The sequence below is a fragment of the Chironomus tepperi genome, unplaced genomic scaffold (genome assembly GCF_022539635.2).
Source record: "Chironomus tepperi strain 1889 unplaced genomic scaffold, CSIRO-AGI_Ctep_v1 contig_244, whole genome shotgun sequence".
Lineage (NCBI taxonomy): Eukaryota > Metazoa > Arthropoda > Insecta > Diptera > Chironomidae > Chironomus > Chironomus tepperi.
This window is the reverse complement of record NW_027226366.1, coordinates 186,685-203,326: the sequence shown is the minus strand read 5'-3', so window position 1 is coordinate 203,326 and position 16,642 is coordinate 186,685. Positions and strand designations below refer to the sequence as shown.

Sequence of the window (16,642 nt, the reverse complement as noted above, 5' to 3'; positions counted from 1 at the left end):
CCTTAAAAGCACAAAACTGACAACAAATATTAAGCAATACGTGCTGATGAACATATTTCCTAGAAAAATCGATTTTCAAAGCAATTCCTAGTTGTAAATAGAATAAAGTTAGTATTATTCAATCATTAATCTCCTGCAAAAGAATGTGAGTAATAGACACTAATAAACAACAAATCTGAAAGGCTAATCATTAACAAACCAAACCAAAAAGCTTCTGATTTTGCAGTTTACAATAATTCTTTTATTGGATTCTCTTCATTTCATTCAAGGTATGATGTTAAGGATGTTGTGGATGATAACAAAAATACCTTTCTACACTAAATTTCACCTGTATCTATCTAAATTTATTATCATCATCAACTCATGTCGATTCCAACTTAAAGATCCTTTATTAATGGATGTAATCCATCTTAAGACATTGTAATTTTGATTAAGGAGAATACTAAAAATATTTTTTTGTTTTTATTTTTAAACACTTGTCTTCTATTCTTTCATTAGTTTACATAAATCAGTAGAATTAATCATAATAATAATAATTTTACATTTAAGGGAAAATTCTATCTACGTTTTTTCACTTCTCTGACTGCATCTGTTTGTATTACATACTTATTATCAATATTTATTATGTCTGCAGTCAAAGCATCGTCAGCACTGCGATAGAAACATTTTTTTAAATATTTTTTAATTTCATATATACTTTTTTTGTCCTTTAATAAATTCAGAAAGTTTGCATAAAAGTTTTTTTATTTTTTTTTTCATGATTTCACATCAATCAGATTAAGTTTTGAGATTATTTGATTTTAATTCATTTTTTTTGTCATAAATTTTATTTGTTGTCACACGGGTGTAAAAACTGTGTGTATATAAATGAGTGTGTATACATGATGGAAAAAAACGATCAATTTTTGTATCTTGTCATTGTTACTATGTTCACATATTTTTTTTAATGCAGATTTATCGAATGATTTTTTGGATGGAACTCGATATCATAAGACTAGTTGAAAAATGTGTATTTGCAAGTGTTTTAAAGTTTTTTTTTGGACACAGAGTGAGAAGTCGACTCGAATTTGTATGGAGTCGAGTTGAGTCAAAATCTGAGTCAATTTCGATGGAAAAGTCGATTCAAATCAACTCGACATCATGTAAAATCCAAATCGACTTCGAAGTCTGAATGTACAATGAAGTTGATCAAGTTGTTATAAAATTAAAACAAAATTGAATTTCTATCTGAATGTTTCAAAATTAAAACAGGTTCAAATCCTTATTTAAAATTATTACCTTCTTTATAAATGTAAAGAACTTTGGAACATCGAGATTTTTATTTTAAATTTAAATTTTTTTAAGATTTTTTGATTGTTTTAAATTCGTTAAGATGTGTTAGAATTTAAATTTCACAAAAATGAATTTTTGAAAAAAAAAATTATCCTTTTATCAAATTTAAATTTGTTTATACGAAAAAAAATTCATATTTTTTTCACATGAAAAATTGAATAAAATCCTGGATCTGTCGTTATTACTTACATTGCCGTCTAAATATCAAATCACGAGTTTTCAAAAAATAAATAAATAAATTATTAAGTTTAGAATCTATTGACAATTCTGTAAGTCATAAGTAAACTTTTATGAGATCAAATCTCTATTAATCAATTAAAGCCCGTGAGTTCGATTCTCAAAACAACAAAACTATTTGTATTTCGAGTTAGCATACTTTTATTCCTTTTTTCACAAAAATTGATATCAAATTCCATCCACACCAATGAAAAATCCGATCTTTTTTTACTAAACCTAATCCCGTGACTATTACTTTTTTTCATGCTGTCATTTTTATCATTTCTTGAAATTAAAACGTGAATTTTTCATTAATTTTTTAAAAATTAAATTTTTCTTTTTTCAATATTTAACGGAAACACGACTTCCACGACATTTTTTTAAATTTATTATGGAAGGAATTAAGTTACGTCATTTTTACTGATACTCCTCATCACTCGACAGTAGCATCGATTTCTCATTATAATTCTGACTGATTGTTGACACTTTTTGAGAAAATTTCCTACTCGATCCTAGAGTCGGTGGTTGTGCTGGTTGTTTATTTTGGCCATTATAAGATTGTTGTTGTGACGGTTGAATCTGTTGTTCAGTTGCTGCATATTTCTGTGGTTGTGGCTGCTGTTGACTAGACTCATCTGGATCATATGAGGAAACGCGAATGCCACGTGAATTTTTTCCACCTTTAAGAACATAACAAGTCGTACAATGGAAATAAATTGATAAAGTTGGTGGATTTTATTCATTTTTTTTTAGAAATTTCAACGCTTTACATTTAAAATTCATTAATATTTTAATAAGTACCGAAAATGGAAACAATTAGAATATACACAAAAACTTTTGCTGATTATTCATGCTTCAATTTCATCGCAATTTAAATCTATGGCTTCAAATTCGTGTGACTTCTCCACATTTTAATATTATTTTACGTTCTTGGATTTTTAAGCACTTGAACTTGAAATTGTCATTCTTGAAGAACAAATGACGTCTGATACTTTTACTCAAAAAAACATTATAATTACAGCACGTGCTGATGACTGTTAAAAAATATTGGCACCTGAAGTGGTTTCACGTGGAAACAATTACTAAGAAATCTTTAATTAAAATCAATCGGCCTGTTTCACTAAAGTGGATTATCCTCGAATTCGGATTATCCACTTCAGTTTTTTGTAAATATCTCCAACATTTTAAGAGTTGCAATATTTTTTATTTTAGTTTATAATAATGCGGCCCAGCCGTAACAATTCTATACATTTTGAATTTTGTTGGTCCTTTAGATGTATTAATTATTCAATTTTTCAGTCAAATCTACTAGATTTGCCGCAATTATTGCTATAAATTTGTCAATAATAGAGAACCCAAAATTCCAAATATACGAAAATATAGGCTTAAGTGTACTCTTCAAGTATCACATATTATATCTTTGAAAACTCTCTAAATTTTAGAGATACTTCCGAATAACTGAATTGGATAATCCAAATTTGAGGATAATCCACTTTAGTGAAATAGACCGAATGTTCTCACCATGCTTATGGTTTTGATTTTAAAAGATCTTTGAAATCGTAAGCTACCTTTTTAAAGAATTTATTTATATGATTTTCGAGTTTGAAGAACAATATTTGAGTCTGATTTTGTCAAACAATTCTTAATCCAATGATGATCTAAAATAGCACAAATCGATTTATCGATCAAAAATCAGACTTCAGGTTGGGTGGATTCTGAGTTGGTGCCGAATAGGATTTAAATTTAACACCATGACTGTGTAATTTTAGCCTAGTGCCAGAATTTTGATCAATAAACCGACTTGTGCTATTCGGGTAGTCACAGGTTGTCATTGAAATCAGAACTTTTTTTACCAGATCAGGCTCAAATATTATCTAGATTGGATATAAAGTCGCTAAATTAAAGAAGAACTCAACTTCATACAAATCGCAAATCAAATTTGAGCTCTGAACTTAAGTTTGCTTAATGTCGATTGAAATTTCTAATGACACCTTGTGAAGTTCAACATTTCATACAAATTTCAATCGGTTCTTAGCGAACTTTGGGGAGCTGAATTTGACTTCTTTTTGATTCAAGGGTAGCATAGGTCTGAAAATCTGAGATTCACCAAAGTGTCACGACCAACTTTCATAAAATAGCGCAAACACTCTGTCAGTGCGAAGAAACATGAAAAATCTCATAAAATCGCACAAATTTGAAGCCATTAGAAATGTAAGTTGTATTAAGTAGAAAATAAAGTCTATGAATTATTAAAATAAATTATTCTTTTGAAATCTTAAAATACATAACAATCATCATTCAGCAATCATAAGATTATAAATATTTATCATCAAGCATATTCACGTGCTTCTTCTTTTTTTTTGAACTTTTTTGTTAAATTGTCTTAAAAATAAGAAATAAATTTTCTATACACAATATCTTGATTAGTATTATATCCAGTAAATAAATAGACATGCAATTGTCATCATCACATCCAAAATAGAAAATTGATTTCCTATTGAGACTGTCTTTTTTACATGACATGACAGATTTGATGGAATAAGCATAAACAAGTTAAATTTAATTTAATTTATATCCAAACATTTTCACTCTCGGGTAAATTTTTATTCATTTAATTCAATAACATGCTTCGTGCTAAGGCAATAAAAAATAAATAGAATAAAATGAAATTAAAAAAAAGTAAATTTAATATACAAATCAAAAAATATGTTTCATTAAACGATAAAAAAATGAGATTAAATAGAGCTATTTAGAATATACATCATACAGCAGAGGATATGACACCTTTCGGGTCGTAAATCACATCTAGAGAACGATTTATGTTGGCGATAAAAGGCTATAAAATAAATAAATTAAAAACTAAGAAGCAAACAGTCAATATCATCCATTTATTGAGTTTCCCTTAAAAATGACAGCATTTAATGAATTGATTGATGCTTTTTCGATCGCTGTATTTAATGACTGCATTGGCTTAATATTTGTGATGTAAACAAAGTGGTTAGGTCATAGATCCGCCAAAATTATTCGATTATTTAGGTAGAGAATGACTCATGAATGACGATGATCAAACGATTAGAGGTTTTGAAAGGTAAAGTATGAAATCATCTCTTATCCTATCACTAGCTTGAATCATGTAAATTCAGTTGAATCCAGGGATAGTATGGTACCATTGAGAAGAAACACTGAGATTCCCTAGTGACACAATACATCAAAATTTGGGTGAAATTAGCCGTCAGATCTACTTCGCGAATAACCGATAATGCGGTGACATGACGGTACATTAGCGAACACGCTGTGCTGTTCGGGTTCAGAGTAGTTATAAACTTAAATGCCTATTGGAACAAACTGCGAATAATCGACACTATGCTAAGTACTAAACTAAACTTATTCCATGGCATGTTTCACAAATGCTTAGTTTTTAATTAGGCATTAAATCGATTAATCCAGGCCTGATCGACTCGAGATTAGACCGTTCAAAAAATAATTTTAGGCATGGCTCAATCCTACACATGTACAATCAACCCCTAACATGCAAAGAGCATGCTTTGCCAAAATACCACAACGGTCCCTAAAAACGGTCTCTTTGTTTATCATGGAACTAGACTGTAAACTTGCTTTGATTTAACTTTTTAAAATCTAGTGACTAGTGCTTCATTGACCAATACTATAGAACCCCTAAAACCACAAAGTTTCGTGCTGAATGATATTGACTATTTAACAAAAAAAAATCCAATTAACCTAAAATAAAGAATGGCAAATTAAAAAGTAAAAATAAAAATAATGAACTTAGGAAGAAATAAAGACAGGAATTGACATTTATTTAAAAAATAATAAATAGAAATTATGACAACTATACATAATTGTGTAAACTTATTGATTAAAGTGTTATATCATAACAATTTTTATCATTAATATCTATCTATGGACAATAAAGTCGTCAAAAAGCCATAGCATGTAGCTTATGGTGTCAATAAAATCTAGGTCAGTTTCATGCTTTTTACACATGTTGGACGTTATTTTTTCACATTTTTTGCTTGTTGTGGATATTGCTTATTAAAAATAAGACATCCGTGAAATGATATTTTTGTCAAAATTAAATTGAGATAAGGCATTCGATGTGATGCAGCGATCTACGTCCGTAGATTAAATAGAGTCATTTTTATATGTATGTATGTACAACGATAATCATATGCGATTGAGCATTCAGTGGAAAAATATTTTTTAATTAATTATCATTTTAAATTAATTGCTTCATAACTAATTCATTGTTGCTTCTTATGTCTTATGATTTGGAAATGAAATTATAGGATGTTCTTATTGACTATTTTGATATACGCATACTGGTTTGAGGAAATTAAAAGTGATTAAAATTAATACAAAATATGAAAAAAAAACCTTTTTTTGTGCAAATTCATCGCATTCTTATTGAAACTATTTACTGTCTGGACTCTATTGGATATAAGTACAATTGCTTATGATAACACTCCCAAATTCAAGGAAGTTCCTTATCTAATTTAAATTAACACAGTTTTTATATTTAAATGTTTTTCTTTTTTGCATCGTTAAATTCTGAAAGCTCTTTAAAGGATATACGTTATTTAATGATTTAAAGTCTTTCGTATGGTTGTTGCGTTACAACTTCTGTAAAAGAAAAAGAATTAAACAAAATAAAATCATATTACAGAGAAAAAAGAAAATAATGGAAAATAATAAAAAGTTTTTCGGGAAAATGAGGGAAAAATCAAGGTCAAATCAACAAGTGATGGTAAAAAGTACGCATTGTTGCTGCTGAGTTAAAAATTACATAAGTTGAAGAATTATGCTGGTTATTTAGGATGGCTAAAGTGCATTTTTTGATATTTTGTGGAAATATAGGCTAGAAAGGATATCAAGCTAATGTTACGTGATTATTGCTATCTTTCTAGAGAGTCTGAAGTTGAAATTTTAAAGCTTTTGAGCTGTTTAAAGGAAAAAGCTCATTTTTTGTGCAACAAACTAGTTAATTATGAAATTATCAATATAAAATCGAGGAAGCCACACGAATCACGAAGTTCATTTAGACTCGGTATGGATTCTATTCTATTTGAGGCCAAGAATCACAGATGATCTGTATGGTCAACGAAGTTCGTAAGTAAGTATGGATTCCATATGGATATTCAAATTTCGTATTCCATATGGATTCTGGTATTGAAGTAGTGAGTCATTAAAAGAAATTGAAACTTAAACCTGTCTACAAGACATTAATTACGTATCGAAAGAAGTCAATAAACTTTTGCGGACATTTACAAATGAGTTTCTTCTTAATCAGTGGTGGGCAACCTTTTTTTGAACTACACCTTTAGATGGTAAACCTTGATCGAAATCGCATACAGTTCATAGCATTTCCAAATATTGTATGTGTCACACTCGTGTGCCGCAACATACAGGTTGTCCACCACTGTTCTAAATGAATCTGCTTTAAAGCTACAGTCATAACTTTGTTTACCAAATTGTTACTAAATTGCCATTACAACACCTCAACTCTCAGAAAAGTATCATTTATAGACAATATGTCTGGCAGTTGTGTCTTTCAATCTTTCAATGCACTCATTGAGTCGACAACACATATCAAGCACCTTTAAAGTGCTTCAAGTCCAATATAATGCAAAAATGCTTATCCATAAAATGTGTTGACTATGGATAAAAATTGGACAATTGAGATTTTCTTCGGTAAAACATCTGACTACATCTTTACATTCAATTTAAGATCTAACGATAAACTGACATAAATCTGATAGAAAATATCTCAAGTTGCACAATAAAAATAATCTTAAGATTCTGCAAAAAAATGCACAATAGCCATACGTAATCGCAATAATTCTTCTCTTATTTTCGCAAAGAATGCAATAAAAAAAAATATCGGATTAAGTGACAACAATTTACTTCTTTTCTTGCTATTTGTAGATATACAGTTAGATTATTTCTATTTCTCCTTCTTAGTAGTGACTTATTAGACTATGAAAATTAATTGTGTTATATACGGAAGCACAATTTTGCAGACAACTCATAACATAAGAAAAATAAGCAGGTATAGTAATGTAATAACCTTCCACCATTCAACATAAATCAAAAAATGTTATTTGCAATAATTTTTGCTTTATAATTAACGTTGAAAATTATGTAAATAATGAAATGGATTTTTTGTTCACTACCTTTTATACTGATTTATGTTCAACACTCTGTTCTTACCCTCAATAACTTTCAAAGTAATATACTGAACTGGGGTCCTCGATTTGAATAATTGTGATTTTGAGTAAAAATTTAATTCAAATTCATTTTCCCTTTGGGGTCGGTCACTTGTTGTGCTTACATTTTAAAATTTAGGAAAGTCTCCTATTTCCCAAAATAATAAGTGAACGATCCCTAACAGAAAATGATTTTGAATCCAATTTTTGTGGAAAACTTCAATTATTCAAACCAAAGACCCCCTAACTTTTTAATATATTAAACGGTTGTGGCATGTCGAAACTTTTATCAAACAGCAATAAGAGGGAAATTACGAATAAAAACATGAAAAATCCATATTAATAGATTAACATATTAAAAGATTGAACATATTAATTATACATGTTAATGGTTTTATTACAGTTTGTCATGCTATTTTATGCGCATTACTCAAATTCACCCACGTCAGTCAAATGATCATTACAGATAGCTTTTTTCGACTAGCTGCAATTATTTTTTTGACTTCTTGATGTGTTTTTCGGTGTGTACTCTATAGTATGTCCATTAATAAGGAGAATACTCAAGAGTACAGCACGGAAAACTCATTTGTAGGATTGTCAGAGAAGAAAACCAGAAAATATACAAGAAACATAAAACCAAGCAGAAGTAAAGTAACACTAAACAAGCAGAACAGATAAAAATGACCATTCATGATATTAAATAATAAAAAGCCTCAAATATTCCACGCATAATTAAGTCTTAAAGCATGCATAATGAAATAATACTCTGGAAAATAAAATTTCCATGCGAAATTACGCATAAAAAAGTTTTTTTTTGAAAATTTTATAATCACCTGAGCTATACTGAGTGTACGAGCTGTATTGAGGATGGAAGTTGTGAATAGCATCTGTCATAATATCCTAATAAAGAGAAAAATTGAAAAAATTGTTAGTATTTATATAATGAGCACGTTTGACATTTCCTTTACCTTTGGATTCATCGTTTCCTATCATAACAAAGAGCACACGAGGGAGATGAAAAGAAGACAGAAATGTAAATTGTAAGAATATATTCAACAAATTATCTCAATTCAATTCCATACCTTCAAGCTACTGGAAATTGATTGCATAGTGACAGAGCGGCCATGGATATCTGTTGCACAACTCTGAGCATAAACCTGAAAGAGATTGAAAAGGTTAATTTTTAATTATAATCTAATTTGTCATCCCAACTTACTTGATATGGGAAAGCATAACGCAACGCAATGGCAGCAAAAAGCATTTCTATGCAAATGAAGAAGTTCTGATATCCTGCGGACACCGTACCCGATGCGGTTGTATTTCCAGCTGAATCAACAATCGATGAAATGACACCACCTTTTTCTAGTATGGCAAGTAACACACCTACAAAAATAAAAGAGTATGGAATTTGGAATGGAGAAGAAATTTAGAAACGAAAACCAAATAAATTTCACATTACAATTATGATTTTCTATTTGTGGGAATGAAAATAGATAGAAACTTTTTCCGTAGACCATTAAGTAGGGTGAATGACGATTTCTTTTAAGTAACATTGATCGAGATAATCGATTAATGTTCGATTTTGCGGTCATAATATTTACAAAAATTTAACGGTTTTACAAGATTTGAATTTAAGTTGTACACTCTTTTCATTTTTGAACTTTCAAAATAAATTTCATAGTTAAACACCCTTTTCTAAGAAACGTGAATCATAAATTCACATTTATGTCTATTTAGTCTACTTAAAGTGACAATTTTATCAAAGTGTTATCTTAATTACATTGACAAATTTACTTGATACAAAGTAAGCGATTAGATTATCTTATACAAGAGCTTTTCATGTATTTTTGTGCATTTTTCCTACGTTTGCATTGAAATCATCTTCGAAATAGACATTAAATGTCATTCCAAAATAAAATTGAGCTGTACTGATAAGCAAAAAATAACTGGAAATCCCACACATTGAGTTATTCAACAGAACAACTCTCAAAAAAAATTTATGTCAATTAATATTTACGTAAACAATTTTACGCAATTAGACAATTTATCATTTTGTTTGGAATACTCCATGACTAAATGGCCAGTCATATAACCGCTTCATGAATCGACATCACTAAGTGAGTGTGAATTTTATTTGCAACGTTTTTATGTTGCATTTAAGTAGTCACATAATAGCCGTAGAGTGTTCAAGGAAACAACCATGAATCAAGTATACGCGACGACTTCTGTTCAACTTTTTTCTACGCAAAAGATCGTCAATAAATTCCAAAATAACACATTTTCATTGCCACAGACAGACATTCGGAGATATTTCTCAATCAAACTCACCTTGCCAAAAGCTCAAGAAGATGACCGATTTGATTGTACAAAATTTAAGTACAGGATCAAATGGTGTCAATAAATCACGGGTTGCAAAATAAAAGAGATAAAGTCCATAAAGAGCCAACGAAACTGACACATTGTAAATGATTGTAATATAGATATAGCCTGTATTTGCACTCCAATCACCATCATGATAATGTCCAGAAGATTGTAGAAAAATTATTATGAAAGCCATTAATGGTTTAACAAGACAAAATTGGAGTGTTGCCTGCTTGCAAAAGCGCAAGAATCCAATAGTATATGTCTTTCCTGCGAGACAACATGTTCCATATAGACATGATGACTTGATAGGCTTTCCACGAATTTCTGACATGATGTTTCCTTCCCCGCCGAGGTATTCATAACACAGTGCCAAAAAGTTGTAAATTACAAAAGCTACAAAGAAAAAGTTGTGATGAACGGGTGAGTGAGTGAGAATAAGATGTGGAAGTAGAAATATAATCATCATAAAAAAAGGTATATGGAAATTTTTTAAGCTTGACGTTGATGATGATTCACACTTACCTTCATAACAGTCTCGTACGGTAAAAAAATATATGTAAACGCTCTCTGAATTGAAGAACATTAAACTTATCCATGAATAGGTTGCATAAATGGGCACTATAAACAGAATACGAACTATCCATCTTTGTTCTTGTGGATTTGTGTACCACCTCAAATGATGATAAATCTGTTGACATGTTATAAATAGTGCTACCCATACAGCTATTCCGGCAGTTATCTGGCAAGTTTTTGTCTGTAAAAATATACCGTCACCGACGTGACTTAATAGCTGGGGATCAATTGGTAATAAAGCTGGAGTCTCTGTCATTGTGTGATCACGTAATGTTAAATTTGAAGTAGTTTTATTAATGGCATCGGATACAGAAGTCATAACAATGTTTTCAGTTGTGGATGGATTTTCCATGCCTTGCTTTAAAAGCCCGCTCTTAACTTATTCTTTGTCTGTTCTTCACCAAGCAGGCAATCAAAATTAAATGAAAGAGAGAAAAAAAGAGATATGAGCATGAATGAATGAATATATCCGCGTTATAAAACAAAACTAGTCTTGAAGTGTGAGATCATTACGAATTTGTTGTATGCATTGAGTCAAGGCAGAAATTGAACGAAAAATTAATGCTTCAATAATTTTTCCCAATAAAAAGTAGTATTAAAAATTGAAATAAATAATTGTGTAGATTTTTCCCACAAAATAAGCGGTTATCTTTTACAAGCTTATTATTATTTAAACTAGTAAATTGAAACCTTACAAGATACTTGCATTGCTTTCTTCTATTTGCTTAGTTTTACATTTCAATTTCAAGATTCTGATTGTGGCTTCACTTTTAAATAGAAATATTGAAATATGTATTTGTAAAGTCCATATGGTATTATATTTTTTTTTCCTAGCCCCAGTAACCTTGAGGAAACATGCAAACCAGTTTGTTGTTTTTTGATGTGTGTCTATCTGTATGTATATATAGATGACATTTAATTGATGAAAACTGAGCACAATAAAAAAAAATGTGACAATCTTTACTCAGTGAGGTTACTGCTCCATTGTATTTCGCTAATATACATTTTTTGACTGACGACACCTTTGTTCACTCGATGGAAATTATAGAAATATTTTTTATAGTCAAAAAAATTTGTATATTGTGTTGTTGAACCATATTTTCATGAAGTTGTATTGTAAATATATGTACGGAAAAAAGCATTTAACTATATATAGTTTTTTGTTTTTCATGGATGAACATAAGGAATCATTCATGTATGACGTATGATGTCCTGAACTAACCAATATCTACGAAAAGCCACAAAAGCTGTGGATTGTCAGTTTTGCATTAGTCATCCCTCACCTGTCCTTTTACTCTATATGGACGTAATTAATAAATCATCCCCAATACATTTAATAAATAAAGCAATAAGGTATTTTTTGGAAAATCAATAACTATCTATGTGGTGTAAATGTATAAGGGTTAGTCAACAATATTGTAATAATGTTTAGCTTATCATTTCCCTACTTGATGCAACATATACATCAATCATTTAGAACTGAAAAATTCGCAGTTTAGTTGATAAGACAATCTTGTCATTTTAAATACAAATGACTAGGCAATACGACAGTCATATTGTATTACATTGACAATCTTGAATGGAGCATTATTTCATGGCTATGGGAATGGAGATGATGTGTAAAGGAAAAACAAATTAAGCCAAGTACATGGAAAAATAGTTCAAAGACACAGTTTCTTCTTATTTCGGACTTGTGTATTGGAATGCTCACTTCTTTTTTTTCGTAATATTATTTTTTTTCTTCATTTTCTTACTTCACTCACTCATATTGTAATTATCCACATCTCGTTATTTTCGTGAATAACAGTTTATATTTGTTGTTATGTGGATTGCATTGTATTTCTTTAATTTTTTTTTACCCACCTTTCACTAGTGTTTTTCGTACACTCAATTGTATAGATGCTCAATATGTATATTTAAGACAAAATATGTATAATAAATTAATTGAAGAAATGGAAAATAGATTCAATGAGGCAGAAGTCTTATTGCAAAAGCAGATTTTTTTCTTTTCTCTCTTTTTTTCCTTCTCGTCGCCAGTTTCCTCCTTGAAAATTTTTATCCAATATTGTTGATTGTTATGTATAGTATTTGGTCTTTTATCAAACTTTTATTTACATTAACTGATTTCACAATCATAATTTATTAACGTATTGACATTTTTTCACTTCTCTGAACGTTTGAATCAGCAAAATTTTCAATAAATTTTTTCACGCATCCACTGTAATTTTTTTTCGTTGCCTTATTTTTCACTTTAGCACTTCGATTCTCACGTTAATTCGACTACTTTTAATTGTATCTGTTGCAGAAAGGTTTATTTAATTAAAAATTAACATAATAACTTCTTGATTATTATTAAAAAAGTTGAAAAATATAAGAAAATTGATTTTGTGTCTTCAAGAAATTTTTTTCTACTTTTTTACTTCGAAAATTTTTTTAGTTCTACAGGTCTGCGAGGTCTACAAATGTGTTAGCATTTTTGCTAGTGGATGGTGATTGCTATTTAATGCGGTTTGTCTGTTTTCAGTTGCTTAATGTATTACACCATTTTATTACAAAAATTACTGATATATTAGTTGTATTATACTATGTATGACGCCTTAGTTACTGCAAAGATCACTGTCAAGTGATTTCGGTTAAGTTCGTTTATTTCTTACAAATTGATTAATTTCTTAACATATTTTGAATTTGTCAAAATTTCAATTTCTTTCAAGTCAACATTGAAAAACACGAATTTTCAAAATAACTCACCAACACAGATTGTTTATTCCTCAAATGTTAAAATTCGAATGAGGATTTTTCTAAAATTTTGTCCGTTTTATACTTTTCAAAAAATATTTGCATCTTTTCACTCATTTTTCATCAATGGTCTCACACTTCAAGTTCAAAATTTGAACTCAACGAATTTTAAGAAAAATGATGAAATTACCACCAAATTTACTTAATTCTGCTACTAAAGCAGTTAATCATACCAAAAATGCGTTGAATACACTCACCGAATACGATTTTCCAACCAGTCTCTGTTAGATTTGTTTTTGTTTTTCTTTATTCTAAGGTTTCTACGATTATTTTTTCAGCAAAATGGCTTTAGTTAATATAGATGACGAATTTGATTCTTGGCTATCTGATTTCTCAGCTTTAGAGCGTCTAACTCAACAAATTTCAACGCAAATAACCGAACGAGATTCACAAAATACTGTTACAGGTACTTGAGTTATTCTGAAATGAATCATTCCTTATCAATTAATTGATTCGATCTTATCTCCGATAAATATAATAGAGTACAATAAAATATCTACACGCTTGAAAATACAAATACGACAGTTCGAGAATGAATATAAGCAGCTGGAGAGAAAACTGCAAGTGCTTGGGAGGCAAGGAAAAGTAACATCCGATGAATTAGAGCGTAGAACTCGTCAATTAGAACAAATTGCATCGAAAAAAGTTCAGATCGACTCAAGATTCCGCAATACATCAGCTTCCTCATCTCGTAGTCAGCTATTCCAAACAGCTGCAAGAAATGACATTCCTGATGATGATCCAATTTTAGATCCTGAAGTTCCAGTTGAAGTTTTTAGACAGGAACAGCAACAAATTATTAGACATCAAGATGATTCACTTGAGTCACTATCCAAAGTTATTTCTCGCCAAAAGAATATAGCCATTAGAATTGGCAATGAAGTTGATACACAGAATGAAATTATTGACAATATTGCTGATCAAATGGACACTATGAATAGTCGAGTAGGCAGCACGACTCGTAATGTTGAGAATGTTGCTGATAAAGATTCTACTTTTGGCTTATGGATTATTATAATTATCTTATTTGTTGCTATAATTATTGTTGGAATTCTTTAGTTCCTCTATGCTTAAGAAGCTTAAATTCCTAAAAATGTGACTGTATACCTAAAAATAATTAATTAATCAATATATCCAATAAATAATGAACTAATGATGTCATTTATTTTTTTATTTAATTATTTTTGTTTTATTCTCTTTTTTCGGAAGTGGCATTCATACTGTACTTAAGTGCCTCGATGACAGAAAAAAATTGTAGTCGATTCCAGGATTTATTTGACATTAAATACCCAATTTATTTAGTTTTAACAGATAATCTAAGTTTAATGAAGGTTTTTTTTTAATTTGTTTAATTCAAATCTGCGGCATATGGAACGTGCTCTAAGTTTCCTACTGCTCCTATGGACACTTTGTTTGAGAGTTTACGTGCAGCCTAAAAAGAAGTATCAAAATGTCAAGATATGTCAAATATAAAGAATAATAAATCATCTTACGGATTTGATGTCAGCAGCTTGTACGGCATCGATAGCATCGAAACAGCCCTTTAATGTGTATGTATTTCCATAGATGATGCCTTGTGCAGCAAGCTCATTAACGAGTGATCCGTCTGTTTCGTAGATGAATGCAATTTCGGACTTCAATTGAGCCTTTCCACGTGCAATATCTGCATCTGATAATGAAGCTGATTTCAATGCTTTAAGTCCAGCTTCGACGGCGATTCCAGCTTCCTTTGCTGGTCCACTGACAACGAAACCGAAAAGACCACTGTCTGAGTAGCTTGCATTAAGTGTTGTTGCTCCTGTATTTGGTGCTGCTGCTTGGATGGCTTTGACAAGAACTCCAGCGCTTTGTCCCCATTTTGTGGCTGGTCCTACACCTGCTGCACGTTGTAAAACAGCGAAAGCAATACCTTCTTGAAGATTTGCCCATCCAGCGCCACTTGTAGCAACGGCGACTGATGCAGTTTGTCCACCACGTTCCGAACGGACATCAGCTCCACCATGATATTTGCTTTCATTCTTTGCACCTTCACCAGATCCAAGTTGCAAGCTTTGAGCATATCCTAAGAGCATTTGATGGTCAATATTAACACCTGAGACAGCACCACGATTGGCTGTGAAGTTGCTTTCGAAGAAATGTTGGAGTGTCTCGCTTGAAATTTTGCCTACTTTATGATCTGGACAGAACAATGAGTTTCCAAGACCGGTACGGTAAGCAGCTTGATGGAGATTTTCAACGGCACGAACTTGATTTGAGACATTAGCTAAATCAAGCTTGACGCGTGGTGTACTGTCTTGAATTTCCCATGGCTTGAAAACTTGTCCAGTTACGCTCTTTTCTAAATATTGAAGTCCTGTCTCTAAATTATCACGAGTTACTTCAATTGTATAGGTGAGAAATTCACGATCAGCTGTTACTGATAAAGCTCCACCAACTTGCTGAACATTTCTTGTGATTCCAAATTGGGTGGCATGTTTGGTTGATAATCCAGCAGCAACTCGGATGATGTGAGCAGCTCCTAAACTATCGTGAGCCTCGTTACGGGATCCAGCGCTGTAATGAAAAAATGAACGATTACTTCTAGAAACTGTCTATTTGGCATAGAATATAATAAAAATTTACTTGAAAGCAATCGAGATACGAGAAATTGCACTTCCAGTCTCTGTGGATGAAACAACAAGCTTATTTGGTAAGGTGGTTGTTTGGATATCACCAGATTTCAATGCTGCGGCGACTGCTGGCTGTGAGGCATATCCACGAGCCTAAAAGATATTTAAATTAAGAAAATTAAAATTGCATAACACCTCAATCTTGACGACTGAGAAAAATTCACTTAAAATCCATTAATATCAATGTCCACTATGATTAACACATTTTAACTACTTACAGCTAATGTTCTGAATAAAGGAATCTTGGAAACCGCAGCGGAATTAGCCATTCTTCGTAATATTAATATTAAATTTAATGTTTTTCTAAATCGATGAAATAAACCAATCGCTGGTAAAGCTGAATGACTGCCTGAAAAGTTCTGAATTGAAAATTTTAAATTTTGAAAAGTTCGTTAATTTTATTACACATTTTTCGACGACTTACCTGGAGACTCACTATGTGATCTACTTGAGCCTATTTTAAGTAAC

General features: G+C 30.8%; 3 protein-coding genes across 5 annotated transcripts; 1 reads left to right on the top strand and 2 right to left on the bottom strand.

Annotated features, from left to right (window-relative positions):
* Positions 1 to 212: 212 nt before the first annotated feature.
* Tmep (Transmembrane endosomal protein) lies at positions 213 to 13,899 on the bottom strand. 3 transcript variants are annotated; one of them, XM_070641623.1, is made up of 8 exons: positions 13,703 to 13,899; positions 10,659 to 11,099; positions 10,101 to 10,529; positions 8,989 to 9,155; positions 8,855 to 8,929; positions 8,741 to 8,758; positions 8,606 to 8,672; positions 213 to 2,228 (listed from the first exon to the last, which is right to left on the bottom strand). In XM_070641623.1, exons 2-8 carry the CDS (start codon positions 11,059 to 11,061, stop codon positions 1,966 to 1,968), a joined length of 1,422 nt encoding a protein of 473 aa, XP_070497724.1. In that variant the 5' UTR covers positions 11,062 to 11,099; positions 13,703 to 13,899; the 3' UTR covers positions 213 to 1,965. The 3 variants fall into 3 exon arrangements, with proteins under 3 accessions (XP_070497724.1, XP_070497723.1, XP_070497725.1); XM_070641622.1 differs by lacking the exon at positions 13,703 to 13,899 and adding an exon at positions 12,573 to 13,130; XM_070641624.1 differs by lacking the exons at positions 213 to 2,228; positions 13,703 to 13,899 and adding exons at positions 5,335 to 6,189; positions 12,573 to 13,130.
* On the top strand, positions 13,703 to 14,683 carry Syx8 (syntaxin 8). The gene is made up of 2 exons (XM_070641627.1): positions 13,703 to 13,911; positions 13,987 to 14,683. The coding sequence occupies exons 1-2, from the start codon at positions 13,788 to 13,790 to the stop codon at positions 14,562 to 14,564; spliced, it is 702 nt and encodes a 233-aa protein (XP_070497728.1). The 5' UTR covers positions 13,703 to 13,787; the 3' UTR covers positions 14,565 to 14,683.
* UQCR-C2 (Ubiquinol-cytochrome c reductase core protein 2) lies at positions 14,667 to 16,528 on the bottom strand. The gene is made up of 4 exons (XM_070641625.1): positions 16,393 to 16,528; positions 16,128 to 16,267; positions 14,999 to 16,058; positions 14,667 to 14,937 (listed from the first exon to the last, which is right to left on the bottom strand). Exons 1-4 carry the CDS (start codon positions 16,441 to 16,443, stop codon positions 14,854 to 14,856), a joined length of 1,335 nt encoding a protein of 444 aa, XP_070497726.1. The 5' UTR covers positions 16,444 to 16,528; the 3' UTR covers positions 14,667 to 14,853.
* Between the last annotated feature and the right edge of the window lie 114 nt (positions 16,529 to 16,642).

Excerpts from the sequence above, each read along its gene's own strand:
- Tmep (XM_070641623.1), bottom strand. The coding sequence starts at position 11,061 with ATGGAAAATCCATCCACAACTGAAAACATTGTTATGACTTCTGTATCC. Across the intron at positions 10,530-10,658 it reads CGTACGAGACTGTTATGAAG|CTTTTGTAATTTACAACTTT; the intron begins GTAAGTGTGAAT and ends TTTTCTTTGTAG. Across the intron at positions 8,930-8,988 it reads GTTATGCTTTCCCATATCAA|GTTTATGCTCAGAGTTGTGC; the intron begins GTAAGTTGGGAT and ends AATCTCTTTCAG.
- UQCR-C2 (XM_070641625.1), bottom strand. The coding sequence starts at position 16,443 with ATGGCTAATTCCGCTGCGGTTTCCAAGATTCCTTTATTCAGAACATTA. Across the intron at positions 16,268-16,392 it reads CTTTATTCAGAACATTAGCT|GCTCGTGGATATGCCTCACA; the intron begins GTAAGTAGTTAA and ends AATATCTTTTAG. Across the intron at positions 14,938-14,998 it reads AAGCTGCTGACATCAAATCC|GCTGCACGTAAACTCTCAAA; the intron begins GTAAGATGATTT and ends ACTTCTTTTTAG.
- Syx8 (XM_070641627.1), top strand. The coding sequence starts at position 13,788 with ATGGCTTTAGTTAATATAGATGACGAATTTGATTCTTGGCTATCTGAT. Across the intron at positions 13,912-13,986 it reads TTCACAAAATACTGTTACAG|AGTACAATAAAATATCTACA; the intron begins GTACTTGAGTTA and ends TAAATATAATAG.